This window comes from Dendropsophus ebraccatus, chromosome 6 (assembly GCF_027789765.1).
Source record: "Dendropsophus ebraccatus isolate aDenEbr1 chromosome 6, aDenEbr1.pat, whole genome shotgun sequence".
NCBI classification, from domain to species: Eukaryota; Metazoa; Chordata; class Amphibia; order Anura; family Hylidae; genus Dendropsophus; species Dendropsophus ebraccatus.
The window spans coordinates 81,144,122-81,170,331 of NC_091459.1; the positions used below are offsets into that span (position 1 = coordinate 81,144,122).

Below are 26,210 nucleotides of genomic sequence, written 5' to 3' on the forward strand. Positions count from 1 at the left end.
ACGGTCTGTTTTCTCCTCAGCAACCAGTCACAACTTGTTTTATTTTATGGTTGTTGTGGGGGAAAAAACAGACTGTGTGGATTTCAAGCAGCTTGATGAACCTGGATTTAAAAATCAACTAATCTGCAAACCTTTTCTCTGTGATTCGCTATAAAATTCTGTTTAGGTAACTTGTTTACTTCTTAACTTTCCCCTAAATTATTAACTAAGAGGCTTTATCTATGACAACTATTTTCCGTGTTAATCATTTTCACATTCATTTTACAGATATATTATCACTAACTGATTGTCTAGCACATGAAGCTGTAAAGAATCAGCTCATATCCCTGGGAGTATAAAAGCTCATCGCTCCAAGTTTAAAGTTCTCTTCATTTGTTTGAGCAACAGAAGAGAAAGGGAGAATACAGCTTGACAAAGTAAGGATTGTGGTTATGTTGCATATATTGAGATCTTAGAATGGGGGAACATATTTTTACTTTCTACATAATAAGAAAAAACAAAACAAAATTAAATTTACCTGTTAAAACATTATATCTATGATGTTACTTTTATGAACAGTAGATGAGACAATCCTGTAATTAGTCCTGCTATGTTATGTAGTTGTTGTGTGTTGTTTTTATGTATGTTCACAGGTAGAGGATTTTTTGCATTTTTGTAATTTTTCAAAAATTAATATTCAGATACATGAGAGGGGTTGATTCTAAAACATGTGCATGGGTTTCTGCCAGCTTCATTTGGATAGATAGAAACTTGGTGTAACAAATCTACAACATCTGAACATATCCTAAAAAGAGCAGATTATGACTGCTCATTTCTTGAATGGTTTGCATTTCTAAGGGAAAAAATGCTGCAAGAGGTCATTAATTTGCGATTTTCGAAAGACACACAACAAACATGTTATCTGGAAATGTTTTTAGCATGAAATATGTTAATTTTTACTATTCCTGGGACAATTTGTTGGATGCACCTAAATATTGAATGCCTGGTGTCTAATTCAATTGGATTACCAGTGATTGTAAATAAGAACAGTGAAGAATGTAACAAGAAACCAAAAACCATCATAACCTTCTTCAGCATCATGAAACTCATGATCATTTTGATTTCACTAATACACATGGATAATGGATCCTGTAATATCACAACAGTGGGGTAATTCACACAGTGATGCCATAGTCCAGGAAAAATGAACACAGTGGTATCACAGAAGTGTTCTTATCCACATAATTTGTCTCAAACAGATAACAACATTGCGTTGGTCACAGTCCATTAGCTGATGCCTTAACTAATGTCCTAAAGAAGGGGTCCTAGCATTGGAAATATGTGAAAATATTTGCATATAAAAAAAATCCCATAGTTTTTTACTATATACTGTATCTAAACATACTGTATACTACAGATGTAAGGCTGCCATCCTGCCAAGAATCCCCATGTGTATAAAAAATTACCCCTGCCTTTCTGCCTCTGTTATGATGTACTGCTAAAACTCTACCTGTGCAGTATCATTAGACATATCAGAAAGAATTAACCTGTAAAATAGTAATTTTGCAGGGCAAAAATAAAGACATAAAACCATCTAGGTTCACGATATTTTACATCTTACTAAAAAAAATTCCTCTCAACTGCAAACATGGCAATAAGAATAAATCCCTGTCTATAAATCATTTCCAGTAATATAGTAACTAGATCTGTCTTTATGGAACACCATATAGGAACATAAGAGTCGATTAACCGCAACACTTGTGAATCCATCATATTCTTGGAAAGACAACCTTTTCTTTACATAATAATGTGGTGTCTGTCAAGCATATTTTACACTAACACTTTTGTAACTAGTAAACTGCAGCTGACCATAATGTTTTGTGATCCGACAATGAGAGTTAGATGTCAATGAGGATGTTTCTTTTATACTGCATTCTGAGTGTTTCTCTGAGTGTGCATAAGAGTATAAATGTATTTTATATAGATATGTGTTCTTTTTTTGTAACCTGTGAAGGACAATGTTCTTTTTGTCATGTTCATGTTTTCATTCTCAACTTTCAATATCCATGGCTTTATTTTTAACTGTGGCATATGAAGGCTTATTTTTATGGATATTCTTTCCTTCCTTTTTGACATTCACTGTGTGGGATAAATTACATATTTTAATATCTGTGGATTTATCAATGTGTTTATTTTTTTAAGCTTGATTTTTTTTAAGAAACATGGTTCAAAAAGCAAAATATTTTTTTTTATATATATATATATTTTTTTTACTTTACTTTTATTATTAGTCCCTGTAGTTACAGTAGAGTAACCTCTGGCAGGGTTTAAAGCGACTCTATACACACAATTGGTCCCCTTTCCCCCAACCGCTTGTACTGTCGGATAGCTGCTTCTAATCCAAGATCTGTCCTGGGATCCGTGTGGCAGGTGATGCAGTTATTGTCCTAAAAACAACTTTTAAACCTGCAGCCCTGTGTCAAATTGGCATGGCCTAGAGTGTGTATGCCCTAGGCTTGCAACACCCCTCCATCCCTCCTCATCACTAGGAACGCCCCCGGGCAGGTTTTTTTTCTATTCATGACCTAGGACATGGGTACTCTAGGCCACGCCAATTTGACACAGGGCTGCAAGTTTAAAAGTTTTTTATAGGTCAATAATTGCTTCACCTGCCAAAGGGACCCCAGGACATATTTTGCCTTAAAAGCAGCTATCCAAAGGTACAAGCGGCTGGGGGGGGGGTCAGATTGTGGGTACAGAGTCACTTAAAAATGAGTACTACCATGACAGGCCTGAAGATACTCACTAAGACAATAGCATTGAATACATATTAGTAGATGTAAATGATAGGGGGGAAATTGTCAGGTTCATACCCAAATTTCCCATTATTTCTAATCAATTTCGAGCTTAAAGGGAAATGTGGCATTACATCTAACACAGCCACTATAGGCAATATTTAGAAAATGGGGATTGTTGTTATTAAATCATCCAAAACTGTGCACACTTCTGAAAAGACCTAAAGTACCAAAGGATTATGCTTCAATAGCCGCATGACTTTACAGTATAACTATTTATTAACCAACAGTGACAATTTTTGTGATTTCTTCCAAGTATGTAAGAAACAACCATGTAAACATTCTTGCAAATAAATCCCTTATGATATAGTTGGGATTACAGGGGTTATCGAGCCTAAAAATGATGGCACTATATTTAAAGTGCCGGAGCTGTCCATAAGTATTTTCATATTCCATACTGTATAGCATCAAATAGTAGATTGTGATCAATAATGGGGGCTTTAGTCCATATATACTTTTTTTGTATCTATATTCAAATATTATAAAAACCGTTGGGGCTTATTTAACACTTTAGGCCTACATTAAAGGGGTAGTGTGGCGCTAAACAATTATTCACTAAATAACACACATTACAAAGTTTTACAACTTTGTAATGTATGTTATGTTAGTGAATGGCCCCCTTCCCCGTGTTCCCACCCCCCCACGCTAGACCCGGAAGTGTAGTGCTCAATACTTACTTGATTCGTGTTGACCCCCGTCCGCCATCTTGTGCCAATGATGTCATCTTTGGGAGGCCAGCCGAACCGCTCCAACCGTCCCTCGTGCTGGCCCCCCTCTTCCGCGTCATCAGCTGTTCAGCTGCTTAGCATAACTGTGCTCAGCCAATCACGGCTGAGCAGTTGATGACGCCGCAGAGGGGGGGCTTGCCAAGACTTGCCAATGGAAAGTGCCTCTACACAGCCTTCTCTGTGACACAGGCAGTGCACGTGTGTGTGGACTGAATCTCCCATTACAATAAGCTTTGATGTTGATCGCCCCTAAAAAGAAGTGTCATATTTTCCCTGCTGCTAAAGTCAATGGAAAGGGAATTTATGGCAGTGACAGTGTGCTGTTTAAATGTGGAAAACAACACATTTTCTGCTTTCAAAACAACCTGCCTTTTGCCCATTTAAACATGCTCTTAAACCGTGCAATGTAATTCATTATAGTATCAAAATGAGTTTTGCCCAACAACAAGCTCTCAGCTATTAATTCCAAATGTGATTCTGCAGCAGATCTGTATCAATTATATAGCTTGAGATAAAGTCAAGTTATTTGCTATTGTTCCTTGATGGAGCTTTGTACTGTATGTAAATAATTTACAGTCCCTTTAAAAGAAGCTAAAATCCAGTTCTAATAAGTGACAGCAAGAATATCAGCATTTTTTATTACTATTGACTACTACGACAGTCAGACAACTGACTTTAAACCACATTTATCACAGTACTATGAATCTAGAGGCTGAGAATTAAAGTATAAGTCCAGCCCTGGCAAGGATCTGACGAGCGTCAGGGGCAAAGGAGAGAGTACCAATGAAGCATTGGTACCTCTTCCCGTGCCTGCGATGCACCATGCCCTGGGACCCCCACCTAAAGGCATTTTCAACCGAGTTGGGATGATGGGAAAATGCCCATCCTGGCTGATGGACAGCTTGCTCAGTCAATCAGTGACTGGAGCAGCATCCCGCCCTAGTAACTGACTGGCTAAATGGCCAGGGGAGTGTTTATCAGTATCTTGGACAGGGAGACTGGTCAAAGATAAGGAAAAAGCTGAATAGAGCAAAGTATGTTATTGTTCTTAAAGAGAAGAAAATGAAAAATGGCAGGCTGGGGGTACAAGAAAATAATCAACATGCCTCTGTTGTGCCGCTCCCGAGTCCCTTTGAAATCCACCAGCTGTAATCTTCAGCTGAAAACTGGTAAGATATGTACCCGGCTCTACCTTCTGTAATGACACCCCACCCCAGTGTCCCACCCCAGTCACTTGATTGGATAAGAGGGCAATCATTCAACTTAGTATGTGATATTACAGCTAGAAGAGCTGCAGGACACTGGTGGATGTGAACAGGACCTCAAAGTGGCACTACAGGGCTTAAAGATAGGTAAATTTACAACTGTTTATTATTTTATAGTACTCCCTACCTATCTGCATTTTTTCACTTTTGTGGGACTTCTCCTTTAATAAAAACATCATCATAATGTTCAGGGTCTCCAACTAGGCCATAGGTTCGTTTTCCAACAACACTATTACCCTAAGAGCACACAGCCAAGAAAAAACAGGAGTGGCTTAGAGGGCCTTTACTGGCAGGCGAGGTGGTTGCGGCAAGCTGGGGAGGAGATTTCCATGAGTTACGCATGCCCTCAGGCAGAAAACATGGCAGAAATCTACAACTGCTCAGGAGCTGGTGTAGATTTCTGCTTCCACTGTGTGGCAGGTACAGGTCAAGCCCAATTTACTAAGAGGCGAGGGGGGACAATTGGGGACAGGGCTTTTTTAAAACTGGATTATGAGTATGCCGCTCTTAATAAATATCCCCCACCAAGACCTTTGGATATAAGGAACTGATGGAACTGTTATCTGTAATATTGCTAGTAATTACATGCTAGTTTCAAGGGTTAGTTGCTTTATAACACAAGCTTCCAATGTGTTGCACCAATCAATTTTGCTAATGTTCCCATTATCTTCTATTTTTTTTTTATTAGGGGGATAACAGTTTGTTTATACAACTGTTTTTTTAGTGCAAGTTTCTGGTAATTTCACAGTCCATGTTTATAGATTACAGTTCTATTTTTACCCTAAAATATACATTATTTAATAGTTACATAGTTAATAAGGTTGAAAAAAGTCCTTCAACTTATAATCCTACTGTGCTGATCCAAAGGAAGGCAAAAACTCTCATGAAGCAGATGCCCAAAGTAATTGATTTACTTTACTGAAAAATGTTCTACTATTGAAATATTACTCTAAACATTCATTCTTTAATGTACAATGCATGGCAGCTGGCAATTGATAGTATTAGTAGACATAAGGTGGGAGATTTATGAATGCTGCGGCCAGGGCGTGGGCCAGAAAGAAGGCACAGATTTTTCCCTTCTCCCTGGTGTACGCCAGCTGTATTCCCCACTCACCTTATTGGCAGGCGAGGGGGTTGCGTCAAGGTGGGGAGGAGGTGTGGTCTCCTCCCGCACTTGATTTACCATGATTTACGCATGCCCTCAGGCATAAATCATGGCCGAAATCTACATCTGCTCAGGTGCTGGTGTACATTTCGGCGTCCACTGTATTGCAGGCGCAGGTAAGGCCCAATTCACTAAGCGGCAAGGTGGGAAAATTAGGAACAGGGCCTATTTTAAGACTGGCATATAAGTATGCCGCTCTTTATAAATGTCCCCCAAAAAGTCAAAGTTCATTGGAAGACATAGGAAAAGAAATGTTTAATTTAGGCTCAATTCTTACTAGTATCATGGCTACAATTGATAACACAGCCATTATTACCGTGACTGGAGCACTACAACTGCACACAAGGTTTGTTGACTAGAACAGGGTCCATGTACAAGGCTTTTCAAAAATAGAGATAGGGCCGTTAGCCCAAAGCACACCCAGACTTGCCCTCCACCAGACAAGACATAACTTTTTGTGACTTCCCGATAAAATATAACATATTTGTTGCTCAATTAAAAAACGTCACCATGGTCAGTCCATTAACCCATGTCCAGTAAAGAGTAGCTGCAGTCTACTGAATATCTAAATATATCACTGTCTATCTAGACAAATGGTGGAGTGATGTTTTAAACACATACCGCATATCATCTCAACTACTGTAGTTTATCCACTCATGGGCATCATCAGAAGGAGGGCTTATGACAATGCGACACCTCAAAGTGCTCCTATTGATAGCTCTTTCCAGTGACCTCATAGGATCAAGGTACTTTTGTGCCAATGATCCCCATTATTACTATTGGACACTATACATCCTTATTATTCCACCAATGATTATATCCACCTACACCAGCCTTTCTTTTGGTAAATCTTTTGAGTGTTCATGTACAAGGATTTCTCATGTTCATAAAACCTATGGCTCAGAGTAGAAATGGCTTTGATCATGGAATGCCACTCAGTGGCCTAAAAGCTACATACCTTTGCCTCATTTTGTATTCCTCAATTACAAGTAAAATGGAAACTTGAAGTGTGGATGACTGGATGAAGGTGATATTCAGTGATAAATGAATCACCAATCTACATTGGTCAATTTGATGCTATGTGAACTTTTATATGGTATTCCATATATAAAGATGTATGCTTGAGAAAAACAATAAAGTGGCCTTATTCATTTATGATGTAGGGTTATGTGTGGGGTAAAGGACCAGGCAAGATAGCAATCATTACATCAACAATACACAGAGAAATAGGAGTTTTGGACAATTTTCTTATTGTATCCATATTAGAAAGATTGTGTCATGATTAGATCTTTTTTCAGGATGACAATTTACATAACTTTTTTCCCCCTCTGTACATGCATTTTGTCATTTCATTCAGATTGGAATCAGATTTATGTATAATATTATTTTTTTAGTGAAGTCCACTGTGTAAAGTATTAAAAAAAAATGTCTCAGCCCCCACCAGCTGAGCACCTCTCTCACCTTGCTCAAAGCTTGCTGGAGGAGACATAGAACCATCATTACATAGCAATATATAATTAATAAGACTAGGGGTGAGCGAAGCGAAATTGGGGATAAATTTGCTTTGCTTTGTGAAGCGAATTTCATCCGATTCACTTAAAAAATTCACAAAACATGGAGGCCACAATTGCAGCTGTCCGTGCTGGCATACAGTTATTTGGTTAATCTATGGGAGAAAGGGATTAGTAATAATCCCTTTCTCCCCGAGAATTAGGTAAAAATCGCTATTCAGCAGCTCTGTGTAGTCCCCGCCCCTCCCCTCTACACAGTGGCCGTCTGTTGAAGCAGACAGCACTCTGGCTGGAGATAGGAGAAACAGTGCCTCTATCCCACACAGGAAGTGGGCGGAATGTGGACCGCCCGGAAAAGAAGCTGGTTCAGACGCCGACAGCACCATGAGTCCCTAGCTCCCGCAGCCGCCATTACCGACAAGCCAGAGGACATGCCCAAGCTAAACTGTCTCTACCTCCTCTGAGCAGGTCTGCATCAGCATGCCTCGGGTTGAAGCACTGGCTCCCGACCCAGAAGTGGCAGGGGCACTAGAGACTCAAATGTCATCCCCTAGGAGGAAGGGGTACAGCCCCGACTGATGGACGGCAGGCCACCGAGCCCAGAGGAGTCTGAGCTACCACAGTGGTTCTTTGGGGAGGAGGACTGTCTGCAGCAGGTCCTCCAGGAGATCCACGAAGCCTGTAAGGTACAGAAGCCCTGTTCCAGACAGTAGACCTGCACCGCAGCACCGCAGCAGTTCTACAAAGAGCAGGTGGACCGTGAGCGGGAAATCCGACAGAAACTAAGTGAGCCCACTGAGAAGGACGCTCATCCCTTGTGGCTGCAGGGGACTGTACAAGAGTTCAGCCATGACTGGGCTTCATAGAGGACAACAATGGACCCAAATGGTACTTTGTTATTCGGGCCTCGGTGAAGCATTGTGATCTGCCAGAGCCTCTGCATTCCCTGCTATGACAGGAGAGCCTCCATGTCCAGCACAGCTGAACCAGCACCACCAACCTCTCTTCCCTCTGGCTCCAGCAGCAGCTGCATAAGCAGCTCCAAAGGTTCCGGTCCCAGCGGCTCCACCAGTTTCAGCGGTTCCCGCAGCCGTTCCAGAGACAGCCATCAAGGTACCAACTGTACCAGCAGAGGCCACCCTGATGGCTGAGAAGCCAGCGCCTGCAGTGTCCACTGTGTCCTGGTCCACCAACCCTCTGGGAGTCCAAGTTGTCGCCACCACCACCATTGTGGAGGCGAAAGCCACCTGGCATCTGCACCTCGGCCGGGAATGAAGGTGCTCAGCGGTTCTGGCACTGCCACCAGAGTGGAGAAAGCTGTACATAACGCCTGCGGGGGTCCAAATCCTCCACCCCAGCACCTTGGCTCTTTACCAGAAGCAGTTGTGCTGAGTTAGTTGAGGTACTGTTTAACCAGTTAGTGGCAGAACTGCCCAAGTTATATGTAGCTCAAGGACTACAGTGTAAAAAATGTTTACAGTAACATTCAAGAAATGTGCCTGGCATCTGCCATGATTTCCAAGTCTGCTTTTAAAAAGTTTTATGTTCATTGCAACATTTTATTTAGTAAAAGTGCCTGGTTCTTAAACCATGTAATTTGTTTATTTCACCATATTGCATTAACTTGATATTGTTTGGGGGTATGACAATTTGGGGGTTACTCACTCACTGGGATCGCCATCTCCTGGGTCTAAGATTGTTGGCACTTTACAAACTTCAGTCCAGTCAGAACTGACCACAGTCTCTTTATTTGTCAATCCAAGGAAAATCAAAAGACACAAGTAACACTTTGCAAATAAAGTAAAACCTCAGCGGTCTAGCCACTGACCGTATTACACAGATTCACTGCTCAACACTACCAGATCCACTGGTCTCACCAAGACTCCTTGGATGCAGCTCCCACAGGCCTAACACTGCCTTTCCTCCCACCCTAGGAGTCTTCACCTGTGAGCCATCACCTGGAAAGCTCTGAAGTCTCTAATAGAGCTTCACCAGGTGGGTTTCAGAGCCTCAACAGCTCTTAGGTTGGAGTGGAGTATATGGAGCAGGAGCTCCACCTGAACCCCTATTACCACTCCAGAGGCACAGTACTGCCTCTTAAAGCCACACCATGCCCCAGGGGGTTATGTTTTGTTGGGGTTTAGTGTGTTAAAAAGTCAAATATCTGCCATGGACTGCCCATTTCAGTGTTTAACCTTCACCCAGAGACTATCTTCACCTCATTGTCCACAGGTTCCTCTGCTCCTTCCCAGGACTGAAAGTTCTGAAGAACAGGACAAGTCAGTGAGCCCTAGCCACTAGAACCCACCTTCTGTCCCTGCCTACTTGCCTCAATGGCCCTAAACAGCTGCAGACAACCACGATGGCAGTCCCTACACTGATAAAGTTTAACCCCTAGACGACCCTGAACGTAGGGTTACGTCATGGAAGTCTGTCCCCAGACGACCCATGACGTAACCCTACGTCCTGGGTGTTTCTCCCACTATGAAGCGCGCTCCGGAGCGGAGCGTGCTTCATAGCAGGTGGGGGCCAGCTGCAATCAGCAGCCGTGACTTCACCGGTAATGACACGCTGCAGCGATCGTGCTGCCGCGTGTCATTAACCCCTTAAACGCCGCGATCGCAGCGTTTAAGTGTAAGTGACAGGGGGAGTCCCCTGTCACTTACTGATCGAGACCCCCGCAGTGTGACTGCAGGGGGCCCGATCGTTGAAACGGACCGCCGGAGGTCTCTCACCTGCCTCCGTGCGGTCCGATCGGCGATCTGCTACACTGAGCCTGCACAGGCAGGCTCAATGAGCAGATCGCCGATAACACTGATCAATGCTATGCCTGTGGCATAGCAATGGTCAGTGTAAAAATCAAACTAATGTATGTACAAGTCCCCCAAAGGGACTTCAAAAAAAGTTCAAAACACTATTACACTACCCCAAAACCCCTCCCCCAATAAAAGTCTAAATCACCCCCCTTTCCCATTATATAAATAAAACATATAAAAATAAATAAATAGATAAACATATAATATACCGTAGCGTGCGTAATTGTCTGATCTATTAAAATATAACAAGCGTCATTGTGATTGGTAAACGGAGTACACGAAAAGAGGGGAAAAAGTGCGCAGATTACCGATTCTATGTTACATTATATATTTTAAAAAATCAATAAAAAGTGATCAAAACGTCCGATCTTCACAAATATGGTATTAGTAAAAACTAGAGATCATGGCGGAAAAAATGACGCCCCATACAGCCCCGTAGGTGAAAAAATAAAACCGTTATAAGCGTCACAATAGGCCCATTTTATTAATATTTAATTGCCAAAAAAAAGGATTTCATTAAAAAAATACATATATAACATTAGAGAATCTGTGTAACCTGCATATGGTTGTGTTCAGACTGACCTATAGAATAATAGTGTCATGTCGCTGTTACCATATAGTGCATTACGTAGACACAGGAACCCCCCAAACGTTACCATATTGCATTCTTTTTTACGATTTCACCTATTTATATCTTCATAAATAATATATTTGGGGTTCCATCATACATGTTATGGTAAAATGAAAGACGCCATTACACAGTACAACTATTCCTGTAACAAACAAGCACTTACATGGCTTGTAGATAGAAAACTGAAAGTGCTAGAGCTCTTAGAAGGGGAGGAGGGAAAAACGAAAACACTAAGATCAAAATTTGCGCGGTTCACTGGGTCATTTTGGGCCTTGTCCTCAAAGGGTTAACACAGAACAGGACAGACAAAACAAACACAATAAGCCAAAGTAGACAATCCAGGTCAGCAACATTGGGCGGCAAAAGTACAAAATCAAGATCCAAAAGAGTAGTCAAAGTCAGGCAGTAATTAACACCAGCGCTGCCAGAGTGTAACAGGCAATGCGGGTGTGGCTGGGAAGCTAAGACAGCATTCAGACAGACAAATAAATAAAAAAACAACCATAGGCTCGGCACTTCCTCGGTCGCCCAGCTCGGACCGAGGAGCGCAAAGTCACATCCCTGACACCTCTAGGGTTAAGACATTGCCTCTGATGGGGTTTCCGCTTTACAATGTCTAATGCTATCCTGTCCACTGGCGTCCAATGATGCCCATGAAGATCATTTAATTTGATGCCCCTGATCAACCAATGTTCTTCAGACGTCATTTGATGCCGCTTATTTAGCAATGTCCACCGCTGTCCTGGGACAAAAATGAGTTTACGCCGTTGATCCACTGATGTTCATTGCTGTCCATGGCGGAAATTGAATGATTGACAGGCTGATTTACTTTTTTTTTTTTTAATCGTAATTTTTCAACTTTTGACACTGTCACAGCAACATGGGGTGAAAAATGTGCCCTTCTTTAATAATCCCACTATTGTAGCTAATTTAGTTTAAGTTTATAGTTTTTAAAGTTTATCGTTTTTAAATGTAATTCAGGCATATGTAATTCGCTAATATTCGCAAATTCCTACGAATATTCGCGAACTTCACGAAACAAATTTCCAAGTGATTCGCTCATCTCTAAATAAGACTGTTGTTAAGACTAGTGATGTCAATTTTTATACAAGGTAAAACACAAGATATCCTTATGAGCCACATACCTGAAAAGTTAAGTTATGAGAACAATAAACTCTCACAAGAAAGTTTTATACTCCTATGACCTTGAGACAGACATCATCTATTGCTATTTTCTAATGCATTTACTTGTTTTATTACTATATACAGTACGTGTATTTTATAGCTGTTCACACTGGAAAGCTCTATATATATTAGTTCTGTACAGGGTAAACCTTGGTGTTTTGATTTTTCGCTCAGTATTTAAAAGTAAAAGCCATAAAAGGTAATGTATATTAATGAACCAATTAGATTACGTAAATGACCTTGTAGTTTATTTTGGCTAAGACAGTGAATTAGTTTTTTTTTTTTTTCTGCAAGTGCCTTCATTTTGCCATCTAGGATGCTTTTAAACCAATGTAAAATGCAATTACTGCACTAAGGTATTGATCTGCAAAGCGGAGATTAGTTTAATGAATTTTGTTGCTGGTGTACAGTTAGACAGTAATGGTGCCATGTTGTACTTTACACAAGATTGAGCAGTTGGCTATGCAATGCCTTGCACTGTTTGTCAGCCATGGCATGTTTCCTAAGTTTAGTAAGCATCCTGTGTCTCTAAGGATTAAGCTAGAGATGAACAGCTGGTGTACTTATCCTTGTAAATCACATGCTAAAAAGATCAGATTTACATGCTAGAACATTAATACAGATGCTAAAAATAAACATTTATCAAAGTTGATGGGACGCTGAGAGTCAAATGTCATATTTTGAGCTGGAATTTGCAATGTCAAGAAATGCAGCTCAAAATAACCAATAGTCAATATGCATTTTAAAATAGTTGATTAACTTGTGAGCTCTGCGTTAATGTGAAAGTGAACTAGAGGTTTCTCTAGCAACTAAATAGGTGAGTAAAATTATAGTATAGGGAGGTTCGGGGGGGAAACTAGAATAAACTTACTATTACCTTATACAACTGTATTCATCACATAAATGAGTCTAGCCTAAACAATATTTTTCTGAGCAAAATTGGCACTTATACAGGTCTCTATACAGTAGGTGTCTTAACATGTATAATGAGCAGAACTGACTTTAGATAACTACTGATTTGTAACGCCTGGAGTAGGGGATCCACTGGACCGTCACTAGCGATAGCACTAACCTCACCAGGGAGCGGAGTCTAAGGGGCCGCTGGTTTTCACCAGAGCCCGCCGCAAGGCGGGATGGACTTGCTGCGGCAGGCGACCCCCAGGTAGCTACCCCTGGCTTGGTTGCTAGTGACGGCAGGCGAGGCATGGCAGGAGCAGTAGACAGGAGATAGTGCAGGCAGAGGACTGTAGACGTGCTCGCAGGTGGCGGACAGGACTCAGGAACAATGGGAAGGCAGCGGGCAAGGACTAGGGACAAGGACTGAAGACAGGAACAAGGGACAAGGACTAAGGTCAGGAACAACAGGGAGCTGGGCCAAACGCTATGGGAAGCATGTAGAGGCTCCAACACCTGGGAGGGGGCAGGGCTGGAACTTATAGGAGAGTGTGATGTGCAGCAACCAATTAGGGGTGGAACTGGCCCTTTAAATCTGAGACAGCCAGCGTGTGCGCCCTAGGAGGCGCCGGCCGGCACAGTGAGAGACAGGAGCGGAGGAAGGTGAGGCGCCCCCAGGGGTCGAACTAGCAGCAGCGCCGGGTCCCTGCACAAGGACCCCGGTGGCTGCATGGGGCAGGAGGAGGTTGCGGCGCGGCCTGAAACACGGGACGCCGCCGCGGCCGTGACATGATTTTACTAAACAATTTATGTTAGCATTATTTTTATGCATATCTGTGTTGTGAAACCGTTTCTATGAAATGTTTAAAATTTTCTTTAGTTTTTTTGATTAGTTGGGGTGGGAGAAAGCGGTTGGAGAATCCACGCTCTGCACTTTCTCTCCCGTCACGCGACGAGACACCGGCATAATGCAAGTCTCATTGCTCATTTTACTGATTGGTCGGGGTCTGAACTCTAATGGCTCCCTGACATGTCATATATTTTTTTTTAAATGACAGGTTCAGTTTAGGCACTTTGTCAGGACATACAAGCTGCCCAACTCTTGTCCAAGGTCTATTATCATTATTATTAATATTATTTATTTATTTTTAAAGTGACATTAGTCCCAGAGTACTGTACCATATGAACTGTTAAAATAGACAATGTCATAAAAGCACTACCTCTGATGTCATACTTTCTGGCATGCTAATAGATTGTAACATAGCTAAAAAGGCTGAACAAAGGTAAATGTCCGTCTATTGCAGCCTATTACCTGCAGTATTTACACAGAGGAAAAATGAATAAACTAAAAAAATTGTAAGGTAGAAGCCACTTAACCTCATCTCACTTCAAATCTGGTAATCACAATAAAGCTCCAGAATCTGTCAAATAATTACACTCCAGAATTATATCCATGCTCAATTTAACCTTATTAGCTATGTTCCCACTATGGAAACGTGCAGTCATTTAACAGCAAAAAGCGAATGACTGTAAACCCCTTCAAGACAGAGCCCTTTGATGCACAAAAGTCCGGGACAGATAAATGCAATGTTCCTCCCCGCTTTCTATGAGTCACAGCGCTTTTATTTTTGCACCTACAGGGCTGGTTGGGGTGTAATTTTTTGCGTCATAATCTCTAGTTTTTATCATATTGTAGTAACAAAAAAATATAGATTGCTTTTTATTAATTTTTTTGTGATATATCATTTAATAAAATCAGCAATCCTGGTGCGTCTCCCCCCCCCCTGCCGTTTACGCCATTCACCGTGCGAGGACAATGATGTTATATTTTAATATATCAGACAATTCTGCACGCTACGATATGTAATATGTTTATTTATTTATTTTTATAATGGACAAGGGGGTCTTTTAAACTTTTATTAGGAGGGGGTCTATAAGGGTTTTTTTAATACTCTTAAAAACTTTTTTGTTACATTTTTTTTACACTTTAATTCACTGTAAATTATGAAATCATTAGATGGCATATACTGATCTATGCTATGCCAAAGCCAAGCATAGATTAGTGTTATCGGCGATCTATCTATAGAGCCTGCCTGAGAGCAGACTCTACACATAGATCACCGATCCAACAGGATGGAGGTAAGGAGCTTACCCCACCTGTCAGCACATGCGATCGGGACCCCCGCAACACGGATGCGGGGGTCCTGATCACTCAGTGACTGATGCTTGATCTGTCATTGAGTATCTTAAACGCCGCGATCGCTGTAGATCACAGCGTTTAAGGGGTTAATGAGAGTCAACTGCGGGATTGCAGTGAGTTCCCCATAATCGCTTCCTCTGGCAGAGAGTTTTATAGTATCACTGCTTTTACAGTAAAGAATACCTGTCTATGTTGGTGAGGAAACAAATTATTATTCCTAGTTTTGTTATTTTTACAGTCCTGAATATAAATAGTTCATAAAAGAGATCTTTTGTCCCCTGATATATTTTTCATAGTTATTACATTGCCCCTCAGCTACTTATTCTTCTAAAGTAGTTATAAGCTATTTCTGGGTATAAAATATTACACTAGTCTCAAATTACATATACATTCTATGTTATAATTCAATTTTTTTTTTCTTTCAATTATTAAAAGTGGAAGTCTGGTAGTAAAGACTTGACATAACTGCCAACAGCAGATGGCTGCCAATCTAGTTGGCAATGCAGACAAAAAAGTATTATTGACTGCCAGGCACCACACATCGTAAGCATGGGACCATCTAGTGAGAGAAACAGTAAAAGCAAAGTGTGAAACATACTGTTTTTGCTTCATATTGTGTTCCAAAGCTGCACTTTACATGTAATATATTTTGGCCAGGTTTAACTTGATGTTTACTACATTTTAGCATACTCATAGTTGCCAAAAAGATGACACTTATAACTTCATTGTGCCTCTGAAGGTTATCCTTTATTATCCTATATTTCTTTCTTTTTACCTTAGTAGGCAGAAAAATAATAAAAAAAAAGAGTTCTAAAAGACTTGACATGACTTAGTAAAATTAGTATTATTTAAGAAAAATCAGAATTAAGTGGAATGCAGCTTTTTCAAGTGATTTTGACTGACCAATAATGTCTGGAAAAGCCAGATTCCTAAAAATCAGCAGAGAAATGTTGTTTTGTGCAATGGAATCATACGCCTTAATGCGATTCTGTACCTACAATCTGCCCCCCCCCCCCCCCCCAAAAAAAAAAAAAAAAAAAAATTACTTGTACCATCAGTAGCTGCTTTTAATCCAAGATCTGTCCGTTCGGCAAGTGATGCAGTTATTGTCCTAAAAACAACTTTTAAACTTTTAAACCCTGTGTCAAACTGGCTTGGCCTAAAGTCCCCATGCCCTAGGTTTGCGACACCCCTCCATCCCTCCTCCCTGCCCTTTTCACCATTAGGAATGCCCCTAGAATGATTTCTCCTATTCATCACCTGTGTGAACACTGCACATGAGCTGGATCGTTTAGGCACCTTTGCAGTGTTCAGACAAGTGATGAATAGGAACAATCCTGCCCGGGGGTGTTCCTAGTGATAAGGAGGGATGGAAGGGTGTTACAATCCTAGGGCATACACACTCTAGGCCAAGCCAATTTGACACAGGACTGTAAGTTTAAAAGTTGTTTTTTAGGACAATAACTGCATCACCTGCCAAACGGATCTCAGGACAGATGTTGGAATAAAAGCAGCTATCTGATGTACAAGTGGTTTGGGGGTGTCAGATTGTGGGTACAGAGTTGCTTTAAAGGGGATTTATCAGCAGGTTATGCGAATATAACCTGGTGATATGTCCCTACTGCACAGAAGGAAGGTACATTCTTCTTTGGCATCGTTCTGGTGCAGTTAGTCGTTTGGTTTGCGATCCAGTGAAACTGAGAGCCCTGGGGCATCTTTTAGGGGAACTGCCCGTTCCGATAGTACCTATCCACCCCTGACCGGTCCACCCCTTTCTAATTATAATAAATGGAGCGGGCCAGGGGCGAGCTGGATCAGTGCTCCTAGTGTACCCCAGTGTCCCTAACTGTTTCACATATATTCCGTCTCAATGTATCCGGTGCAAGAGGGACGAACCAGGTTAGATTCATCTAACCTGCTGATAGTTCCCCTTTAAGCTAGTCACACCTATGCAATAGCAGGCAGCTAAAAATTTGAGTAAACAAATGGCCGTATTTTGATATTTATGGCAGTAAATAATCATGATCATTATTTACGGCCAAAATTATGAAAAGATGGGCGTATTTTCGCCTAAAAAACCTCTGCATGAACATATCCTAATTAAGGTGATGGGATGAAGCTGTTAATAGATCCCTGTGTCATGTATTGCACAAACAAATTTTCAGATATGTTACAACCTAACATGCCTAATGTCTTCTTTACCCCCTTACCCTGTTACAAGACCCTCTTATATGTTTGAATACCAGCTTGCCCAGCTTATTTTGGCCTGCTGGCCTGACTTTAGGCTATGTTTATACAACGTATATTTTCGTAAAATCAAGGCCGTTGTACAACAGCCGTGATTATTACGAAAATATATGTTTATAGGACTATATACGTGTATATACGTCTATAGGATACCTAGCAGCGTCGCAAACAACTGACATGTCAGTTTTCTCTGAATAGCGACCGCAAAAAAACATGTCAGTGCACACTATGGAGTAAGCGGCTATGGCCGCTCGTTCCATAGCGTGCAGTGGAGAGATTTGATGCGGGCGCACACGGATGTGCCGGCATCAGAACTCTGCGGCCAAAAAGTAATGTGCACAAAACGTAATGTGCACATAGCCTTAATGTGTATGGTTTTCTTAAGAGTATAAGGTTTTAAAGCTGTTTATTATCCATAATTACATTTTATAATTCAGTTATATTGAGTTGTGAATCGATGCTGACAATGAAAATAAAAGTCCATAAAATAAACAAAGGCAAAGAGTGTAAAGCTAAAGTATACAGTGACACTGCTAGAACGCTCATGGTAGGCAGGATAAAAGCTTTAAGTTCATTTTATGGCAAGATAAAACTGTACTGTTAGTTAATATGAGATAAGGCAGTGCAGATTATTGCTGGTACCTCTCAAATGATAGCCTGTCAATGCACTACAGAACAGTAAGGTTGCAGATGCAAGAACAGCTGATAAAAAGGTGACAACTTACCAACACCCTTGCATACTCACGCCATGACTTCTCTTATGCTTTATCAGTTCTTAGGTCTCCAGCAATGATAGGCTGACACATATGACTTGTACAGTGTGTGATTGGATGCAGTAGTCATACGTTTATTTTCATTTTTGTGCTTTGGTTTGTTCCTCCTCACGTTGCATTTTGTCGTCTAGAGACCCAAATGGTCCTTATTTTTTGCGCCACTAATAGTTCTTTTCAATGGCAGGTTTAATCTTGATTTTTTTTTTAATTTGGGGAGGTTTTGTGTTTACACCATTTTCCCTAAGATAAAACTGACTTGTTATGCATGTTCCTCAAGTTATTACGATTACAACGATATGTAACTTGTGTAACTTTTATTTTTTTTTATGGCTTTTAAAAAATTAAAACTTTTTTAAAATTAATGTTTCTTAACCCTTAGGCGACCCTGGACGTAAAGATTATCTGACAGATTATCTGCCAAAGATTTAAAACCAAAGCCAGAAACAGACTATAAACAGAGATCAGGTCATAAAGGAAAGCCGGAGATATCTCCTCTTTTCAAATCCATTCCTGAATTTGGCTTCAAATCTTTGGCAGATAATCTGTCAGATAATCTTTCTGTGTAAATGGACCCTAATGCTGCGTTTACACAGACAGATTTATCTGACAGATCTTTGAAGCCCAAACCAGGAACAGACTATAAACAGGGACTAGGTCATAAAGGAAAGACTGGGATCTATCCTCTTTTCAAATCCATTTCTGGCTTTGGCTTCCAAAATCTGTCAGATAAATCTGTCTGTGTAAACGCAGCATTAGTAAGTCCAGCGTGAAGCATGATGGTGGGGATTTATGCAAGACTTGATAAATTCCCACCAGTATGTTTATATATTTAATGTACAGTTTACCTTACAATTACCTTACAACAGTTTTACTTTTTCCTTTGCAGATGGGGAAGAAACGGAAATTTAGTTCCCTGGAGATGATTCTCATTGCGCTGGTTATTATGATGACAATTATATCAGTAGTTTTTATTGTACTATTTGCAACAGGACAGCCAGGACGCAAGCCAGCAGGTAAAACAAAATAAAAAAAATGTAAAAGAATTATTGAGTCCATGAACAATTCTTAACATTAAATGATAATTAAAAAGTGCGATGAGTGTCTATCCTCAGGAAAAAAAAAACAAGTAGATTTATTGAATACATTTATCTTAACGGAAATTTACATGATAATTTTCTATTATCTTTGTTTACTCAAGTCATATTTGTGGTTTAAAAAAAGCTAGTGAATATCACCTTTTGGTTTTGATTTAATTAGGTTAATAAATTAGTAGCTGAGCAGATAGAACCTTTATCTCCTGATAAACTTTGCTTGATAACTATAACCTTCTTTAAAGAAACCTTAAGAGGTTTAAGAAAAAGTTCTAAACCCAAATGCAATGGTACCTGATGATTTCAATTTCTTGTTTGCCTTTTTAGATGAAACCCCACCATTTGAAGGTGAATGTGTAGCTAATACTCCTCACAGCCACAGGATAGATTGTCTTCCAGATCAAGTAGCTTCTGAGGTGAGCATGCAAAAAGATTTATTTTATTGTTCAGTTGCAATATTCTATATTGGATCTTTGTGTCTATTCAATATCTTGATATTGCTTGATATGCATTGTTGTAACCAGTCTTTTTTTATCATCACTATGCCATCATAGTTTCTATGCAAACAACGAGGCTGTTGCTGGAGCCCATTCGAGGAAAACAGTGCTCCATGGTGTTTCTTTTCAAAAAATTATGGTTATAAAGTTGTTGGCTCCAAGATAAATACCCCACAAGGTAAAACTCTAAATAATAATAATAATAATAATAATAATAATAATAATAATAATAATCATGATCATCATCATCATGAAAATTTGTATAATGCCAACATATTCAGCAGTACTTTGCAATACAAAACAGTACAGTACATACAAGATCAGACATAACAGACTAACCATCCAAGATTGAGTTTACAATGCATGTTAACTTGGTGTATGATGTACAGTATACTTTAGATTACTAGCAAGAAATCACTGAGGATTTATTTTAATGGACCAAGCATAGTGGTCTAATAGGCTATGTTGATTCCAATTAAATTAATAGGTCTCCCATGGATATGCATACACTTGGGTGCACATTTGTATGTCTTTTTGATGGTATACCTTGACCAAATTCTCTCATATAACGTGAATGCAGCTTAATAATCAACTCAACCAAGAGGAGTAAGGGCTCCACTAGAATAATACAAAGGGAAAAATGGCTGTGGATATGCTGTGCATGAGTGTACAATATGTGTGGCTGATTGTTTAATGAAAGAGGGAGTTAGAAAAAAGAAGGATACAGTATATGGAAAAGTCTGAAATAGTAAGTCTGTCTAAAAGATTTTAGGACATGCTTAAAACTGAGGATGTTGAAAATAAACCAGATTAAAAAGTATCACATTCCAAAGAATTAGAAGACTCTTGAAGATGAAAGTGTAGAGGTTTGGATCATGAAGTCCGTTAAACTTTAGACTATATAACTGTACTAATTTCCCTACAACCTCCTGCCTGATTCTGTTCTACATTTTTTTTCTTTATGCTGTTAATATATCTATAGTAAATTAGTATATTATATTAATCAGTTATACATGATTTGTTTGCAGGATTCACAGCTAATCTAAAAAGAGAAAATTTTAATACTTGGTTTGGGGACGACATAGAAGATTTAAAGCTGGCTGCTGAAATACAAACCCAAAATCGATTCCGGTTCAAGGTGCTATTATTAACTTAAATTAGATTATCCTGAAACATATGTAACTTTCATTGCATTAGGATTTGATCAATGTATTGTTACAATAGGTATTGTAACGGTTTAGGTCAGTGGATCCGTGTAGCCTAAACAAGCAATGGCACTAAGTCGCACCAGGGAGCGGAGTCTAAGGGGCCGCTGGTCTTCACCAGAGCCCGCCGCAAGGCAGGATGGGCTTGCTGCAGCAGGCGACCCCCAGGTCGCTACCCCAGGTGCGACTTGATTGTGTAGGTGGCAAGTAGAGGCGAAGTACAAGGACGTAAGGCAGGGACATAGTCTGGGACAGGCAGAGAGGTCAGGGCAGGCGGCGTACAAGGACGGAGTCAGGTAACGTAAGCAAAGGACTGGTACACTAGAAATCACAGTAACTTAGCGAAAGCTTTCTCAGATAGGCTATGAGCACTATAGATCTGGCAAAGGAAACAGGAAGGGGCAGCCTTTAATAGGGGCAGGGAAAATGGCCAAACCAATTGTGGGGACACTGTCCCTTAAAGTGACACTGTCACCTGCTTTTTGCCTTCTGACATCTCTACACAGGTGTAATGGGTAAATTTAGTGGTTTTCATACTTTATTTTATATCATACGTCATGGTGCTTGTTCAAGTAAAAAGTCATCTTTTATCAACTGCAGATTGTGTTAAGTGGGCAGGGCCTCGCGGCATTAGCACCACTTAGCCCCACCCACAACATCAAAGTTGGCCCGCCCCCCTCGCCGGCCATTGGAACAGGCTGGCCGAAAGGTCTAGACCCCACCCCCTTTACATCGGTCAACCAATGGGTGTCAAGGGGGCGGGGCCAATGGTGCCGGTGTGGGCGGGGCGAAGTGGCACTAATGAGCAGTCAGACCTTACTATTGGTGTCCACACATCCTCTCCAACAACGCCTGCTGCAAAGCAACTTTGTAATTTTTGGGAGTTTTGGGGAATTCTACTCTTTGCAGCTGCTTTCTTTTCTAACTTATGGAGATGGTCCCAAGCAGCAACTAAACAGATATTTGGAGATGGTTTTACTATAGGACAGCATATGCTTTAGTTGTTCATTGTCTTAATTGATCTTTGTCTCTATACAATGTCTTAAACCATTCTTTTCCTATAGATCACAGATGCAAACAAACAAAGATTTGAAATCCCTCATGAACATGTGAAAGGTTTTACTGGAAACGCAGCGGAAAATCCAAACTATAATGTTACAATGTCTTACAGCCCTTTTGGAATAAAATTAACCCGAACATCACCAACACCCAGAGTCCTGTAAGCAACAGTCTATTTTATAATTTATGTACTCAAACAGATTGATACATACAGTACATGAATATATAGCAGATGTGTGAAGAAGGTTTACCAATTTGGACAACTCAAATTCTTAGACTATTAATCGATTCTCTTAATGCAAATAGAATTACATATTTCTTGTTTTACAGGTTTGATACAACCATAGGACCACTCATTTATGCTGACCAGTATTTACAGCTGTCAATTAAGCTGCCTAGTAGCAATGTTTATGGCTTAGGCGAACATATTCACAGACAATATAAGCATGATATGAACTGGAAAAAGTGGCCTATTTTTACCAGAGACTGGTTTCCCAATGGAGTAAGTGCTTATTATTATAATCCTTTATTTAGCGATTACAAGCTCATTACACCTCATATTTACAGTATCTCGGTTTTACATGTAAGCTAGCATTTACTAATTATAAGCAAAGCAATGTACCTGAGCAACTCTGCAAATGCACAGCTTTTAATAAGTAATTATAAATAGGTATAAGAAAGGCTTATTGTATATTAAGGCTTGTAAACCCATGCCATGATAAATTATATATTTCTAAATATTGCATATTGAAATAAATACTCCAGTATGGAGAAATAATTATACATGTAAATTAAAGTAAATTTCCACCAAAGGCTTTTGGTAAACTTTGAATATTTCAGTAATAGCAAAAAGAGGTGAAGCCTTTTTAGTGTTCTGTTCACATGTCAGGATTAGAAATTGGAGTCGTTAAAGGGGCATTCCCATTTAAACTAATATAATTAAACTTGTAGTGTTTGCCAAGTTAAAAAAAAAATAAAATAAATAAATAAATAAATATATATATATATATATATATATATATATATATATATATATAAAATTAGCAAACTTGCCTCCCTCTTCTGATGTACTGTTCTTTCTTCCCATTGATGATAGCTTGTCTCGGTTACCAACTGCCACTCCGCTCTAAAATCCGTTTTCAAGCTATTTTTCTTAGAACAGGAGAATTCTGAATATAAAGAACATTTTTCAAGTTTTATCACAAATGTGTTTTTTTACAAAAAAAAAAAAAAAACTAATGAGTGTATCAACTAAAGTATACCACAAACATAAAGGAATATGTCAGGAAAAAATCTCAGAATAACCGCGATAATTAAAAGCATCGCACAGAGTTATCACTACATAAAGAGAGACAGGTCAGATTTGAAAAACAGGCAAGGGGTTAATTGGAAAGTGAAATAGGAAACTCTTCCTCTTTAACATATTGCTTTATATGGAGTGGTAGAGGCACCTTGGGTGACAAAACAAACATGTAACAATATCTTGTATGGTTTTTAAGTAGTAATAATAATAATAAATTCTTGCAGTGTCTCTTTAATATCAGGAACAGCATTTCCATCGCTACTTTGAGGCAAAAGGCAAGGGACAACAGTAATACTGAACAGGGTGGTCTACTGTCAGGGTGCAGGCTGCAAGTGAGGATATACAGCCTAATAAAACAGTATTAAAACATTTTACAACTATAAGGCTATAAGCGTTTTGCCTTAGCAGTACTAAATTTTGGAAGTGGGTGAACCTTGTACACAATTACAGTACAAAGTGACACATAGGAAGACGGACGTCCAATGCACACAATGTATTGAATAACAGACATTTTTACTGCGGACGTCAAAATAATGAACATGAACATTATTTTTGAACGTCTTTTGCAAACAGTGGACGTTCACACACAGTTTTTCTTTTGTCACTGTTCTTTCTCCGTTTTTACTATTAAATTCAATGGACTTTTCAATTAAGACACACCCAAAGGCCAATTAGTAATCCCAATCTAAAATAATGTGCAAACACAGCAGCTAAATGACGTCCGTTATTTTAGACTCAAATTAACGGTCGTAATTTTAAATGGAGCTGAAAAAATGTTGTGTGAACATAGCCTTATTCTGTTAACTTTTTGGGGTAAACAGTACAGCTGGATTCTACTTAGAAGTCAAAGGTTATATTGACCTATATGGAAATTTGTTTACTGTATTGTATTGACCATTATGACTTTTTTCTTCTTTTTATTTTTTGTTGTCAGTCCCTGATTCTTTCTGTCATAGACTAAGTTCACACACTGCTTTTTTTTTTTGGCCGTTCGACTGACTTTTTTTGGGGATGTCAGTCATTTTGAGGCCAATTATCATTTGTTATTTTGAAATCAGATGTGATTTCAAAAATAATTTCCGTTATTTGGCCTCAAAATGAAAGACATCTAAAAATTAGCATGACAAGACTAGTTGTGTGTTTGTACCCTTGTGAATTGCACCAAATTCATCATACCACGTGCACCATGTTATCAACTACTAAATGTATGAATTCTGCAATATTATTGAAAACATTTTCCCAATGTAAAGATTTAATACTGTGGCGTTTATTCTTCAGGATGGATACAACTTATATGGTGCACAGACATTTTTCCTATGTTTAGAGGATGAAACAGGAGCATCGTTTGGTGTCTTTTTAATGAACAGCAATGCAATGGGCAAGTTTTTTGTTTGTTTTTTAACTCTATAATTATGATGTGATTTTCTATGTCGTAAAATATATTTTGCATCTAATTACTATGAGTAATACATTTGTACAATCTGTGCTCACAAGAATGTTTTAGTTAGTACTCAAATAAGTATTTTTTTCTTTACATTTCACAAAAAAATCTAAATAAATAAACAAAGGACAATCATGGTAATAATCCTTTTTAAAATAAAGCCAGCATGTCTTCTTAAACTCTTGATATTACTGAAGGAAGTTACAGCCATCTATATGTTTCAAAGTTACAAGAGTTTATGAGGTTTGACTTCTAACCCTTCTGTGTTTCCCCTCTATTGACTGTATAATTATATGAGTGACTGCATTGAATGGCTGTCCCTCTACATGAACATGAGTAGAGATAAGCAAATTTACAGGTTATTCAGCCAAACGTCAAAAATTTATTTTTTAAATATCATACATTATGAAATATTTTCAGTGTTGTAACTTCTTCATCTTCTTCTTCTTCTTCTTCTTCTTCTTCTTCTTCTTCTTATTATTATTATTATTATTATTATTATTATTATTATTAAAAATTTAACTATTGCCATTACAAATTTCTTAATTAATTTTACATGATAGAAGTGATAATGCAGCCCGCACCAGCAGTAACCTATAGGACAATTGGAGGAATCTTGGATTTTTATGTATTTGTTGGAAAAAATCCCGAAGAAGTTGTTATGGAGTATCTAGAGGTATGTATTAATTTTTACTTTGATCTTGAAGGATGATTGCTTAACCCCTTAGCGACCCATGACGTACCTGGTACGTCATGGTGCCGCAGGGACCCCGCTCTGAACGGCACCGATCCCGGCTGCAATCTGCCTCCGGGCAGTGCCTCTTTTAGCCAGCGAGGGTCCTGTTGACAAACCTGACAGCTGCATTGAAGTGCTTTATGCACAACATCCCTGGTGTCTAGTGGGTCGGACCTCCCACACAATGGCGCTGATCCCCGCTCGGCAATAGATTGCTGTGGCCTGCAAATCTATGACTAATCGATCTTTGCTGTGTATATACACAGCATTGATCTCTATGAGAGATCAGTGCTGTGTATATACAAGTCCCCCAGGGGGACTTCTAGTTTATGTTAAAAAAAAAAAGTAAAAAAGTGTTTTTATTAATAAAAAAATCCCCTCCCCTAATAAAAGTCCAAATCACCCCCCTTTTCCCATTTTATAAATATAAATTAATAAATAAACAAACAAATAAATAAACATATTTGGTATTGCCGCGCACGTAATCACCTGAACTATTAAATTATCACATTCCTGATCTTGCACAGTAAACGGCGTCAGCGCAAATAAATTCCAAAGTGCAAAATTGCGCATTTTTGGACGCATCAAATCCAGAAAAAATGTAATAAAAAGTGATCAAAAAGTCGTGT

At 39.4% G+C, this 26,210-nt stretch overlaps 1 protein-coding gene across 1 annotated transcript in view; it reads left to right on the top strand.

Moving 5' to 3' along the window:
- Nucleotides 1–310: 310 nt before the first annotated feature.
- The window catches only part of SI (sucrase-isomaltase), a 150,212-nt gene continuing 124,312 nt past the window's right edge, over nt 311–26,210 (top strand). Inside the window, exons 1-9 of the mRNA XM_069975257.1 lie at nt 311–416; nt 19,136–19,262; nt 19,668–19,756; nt 19,895–20,015; nt 20,866–20,975; nt 22,107–22,261; nt 22,432–22,603; nt 24,683–24,782; nt 25,409–25,521. Coding sequence (XP_069831358.1) covers nt 19,136–19,262; nt 19,668–19,756; nt 19,895–20,015; nt 20,866–20,975; nt 22,107–22,261; nt 22,432–22,603; nt 24,683–24,782; nt 25,409–25,521 — 987 coding nt within the window. The 5' untranslated portion in view covers nt 311–416. The remainder of the gene's footprint in view (nt 417–19,135; nt 19,263–19,667; nt 19,757–19,894; nt 20,016–20,865; nt 20,976–22,106; nt 22,262–22,431; nt 22,604–24,682; nt 24,783–25,408; nt 25,522–26,210) is intronic.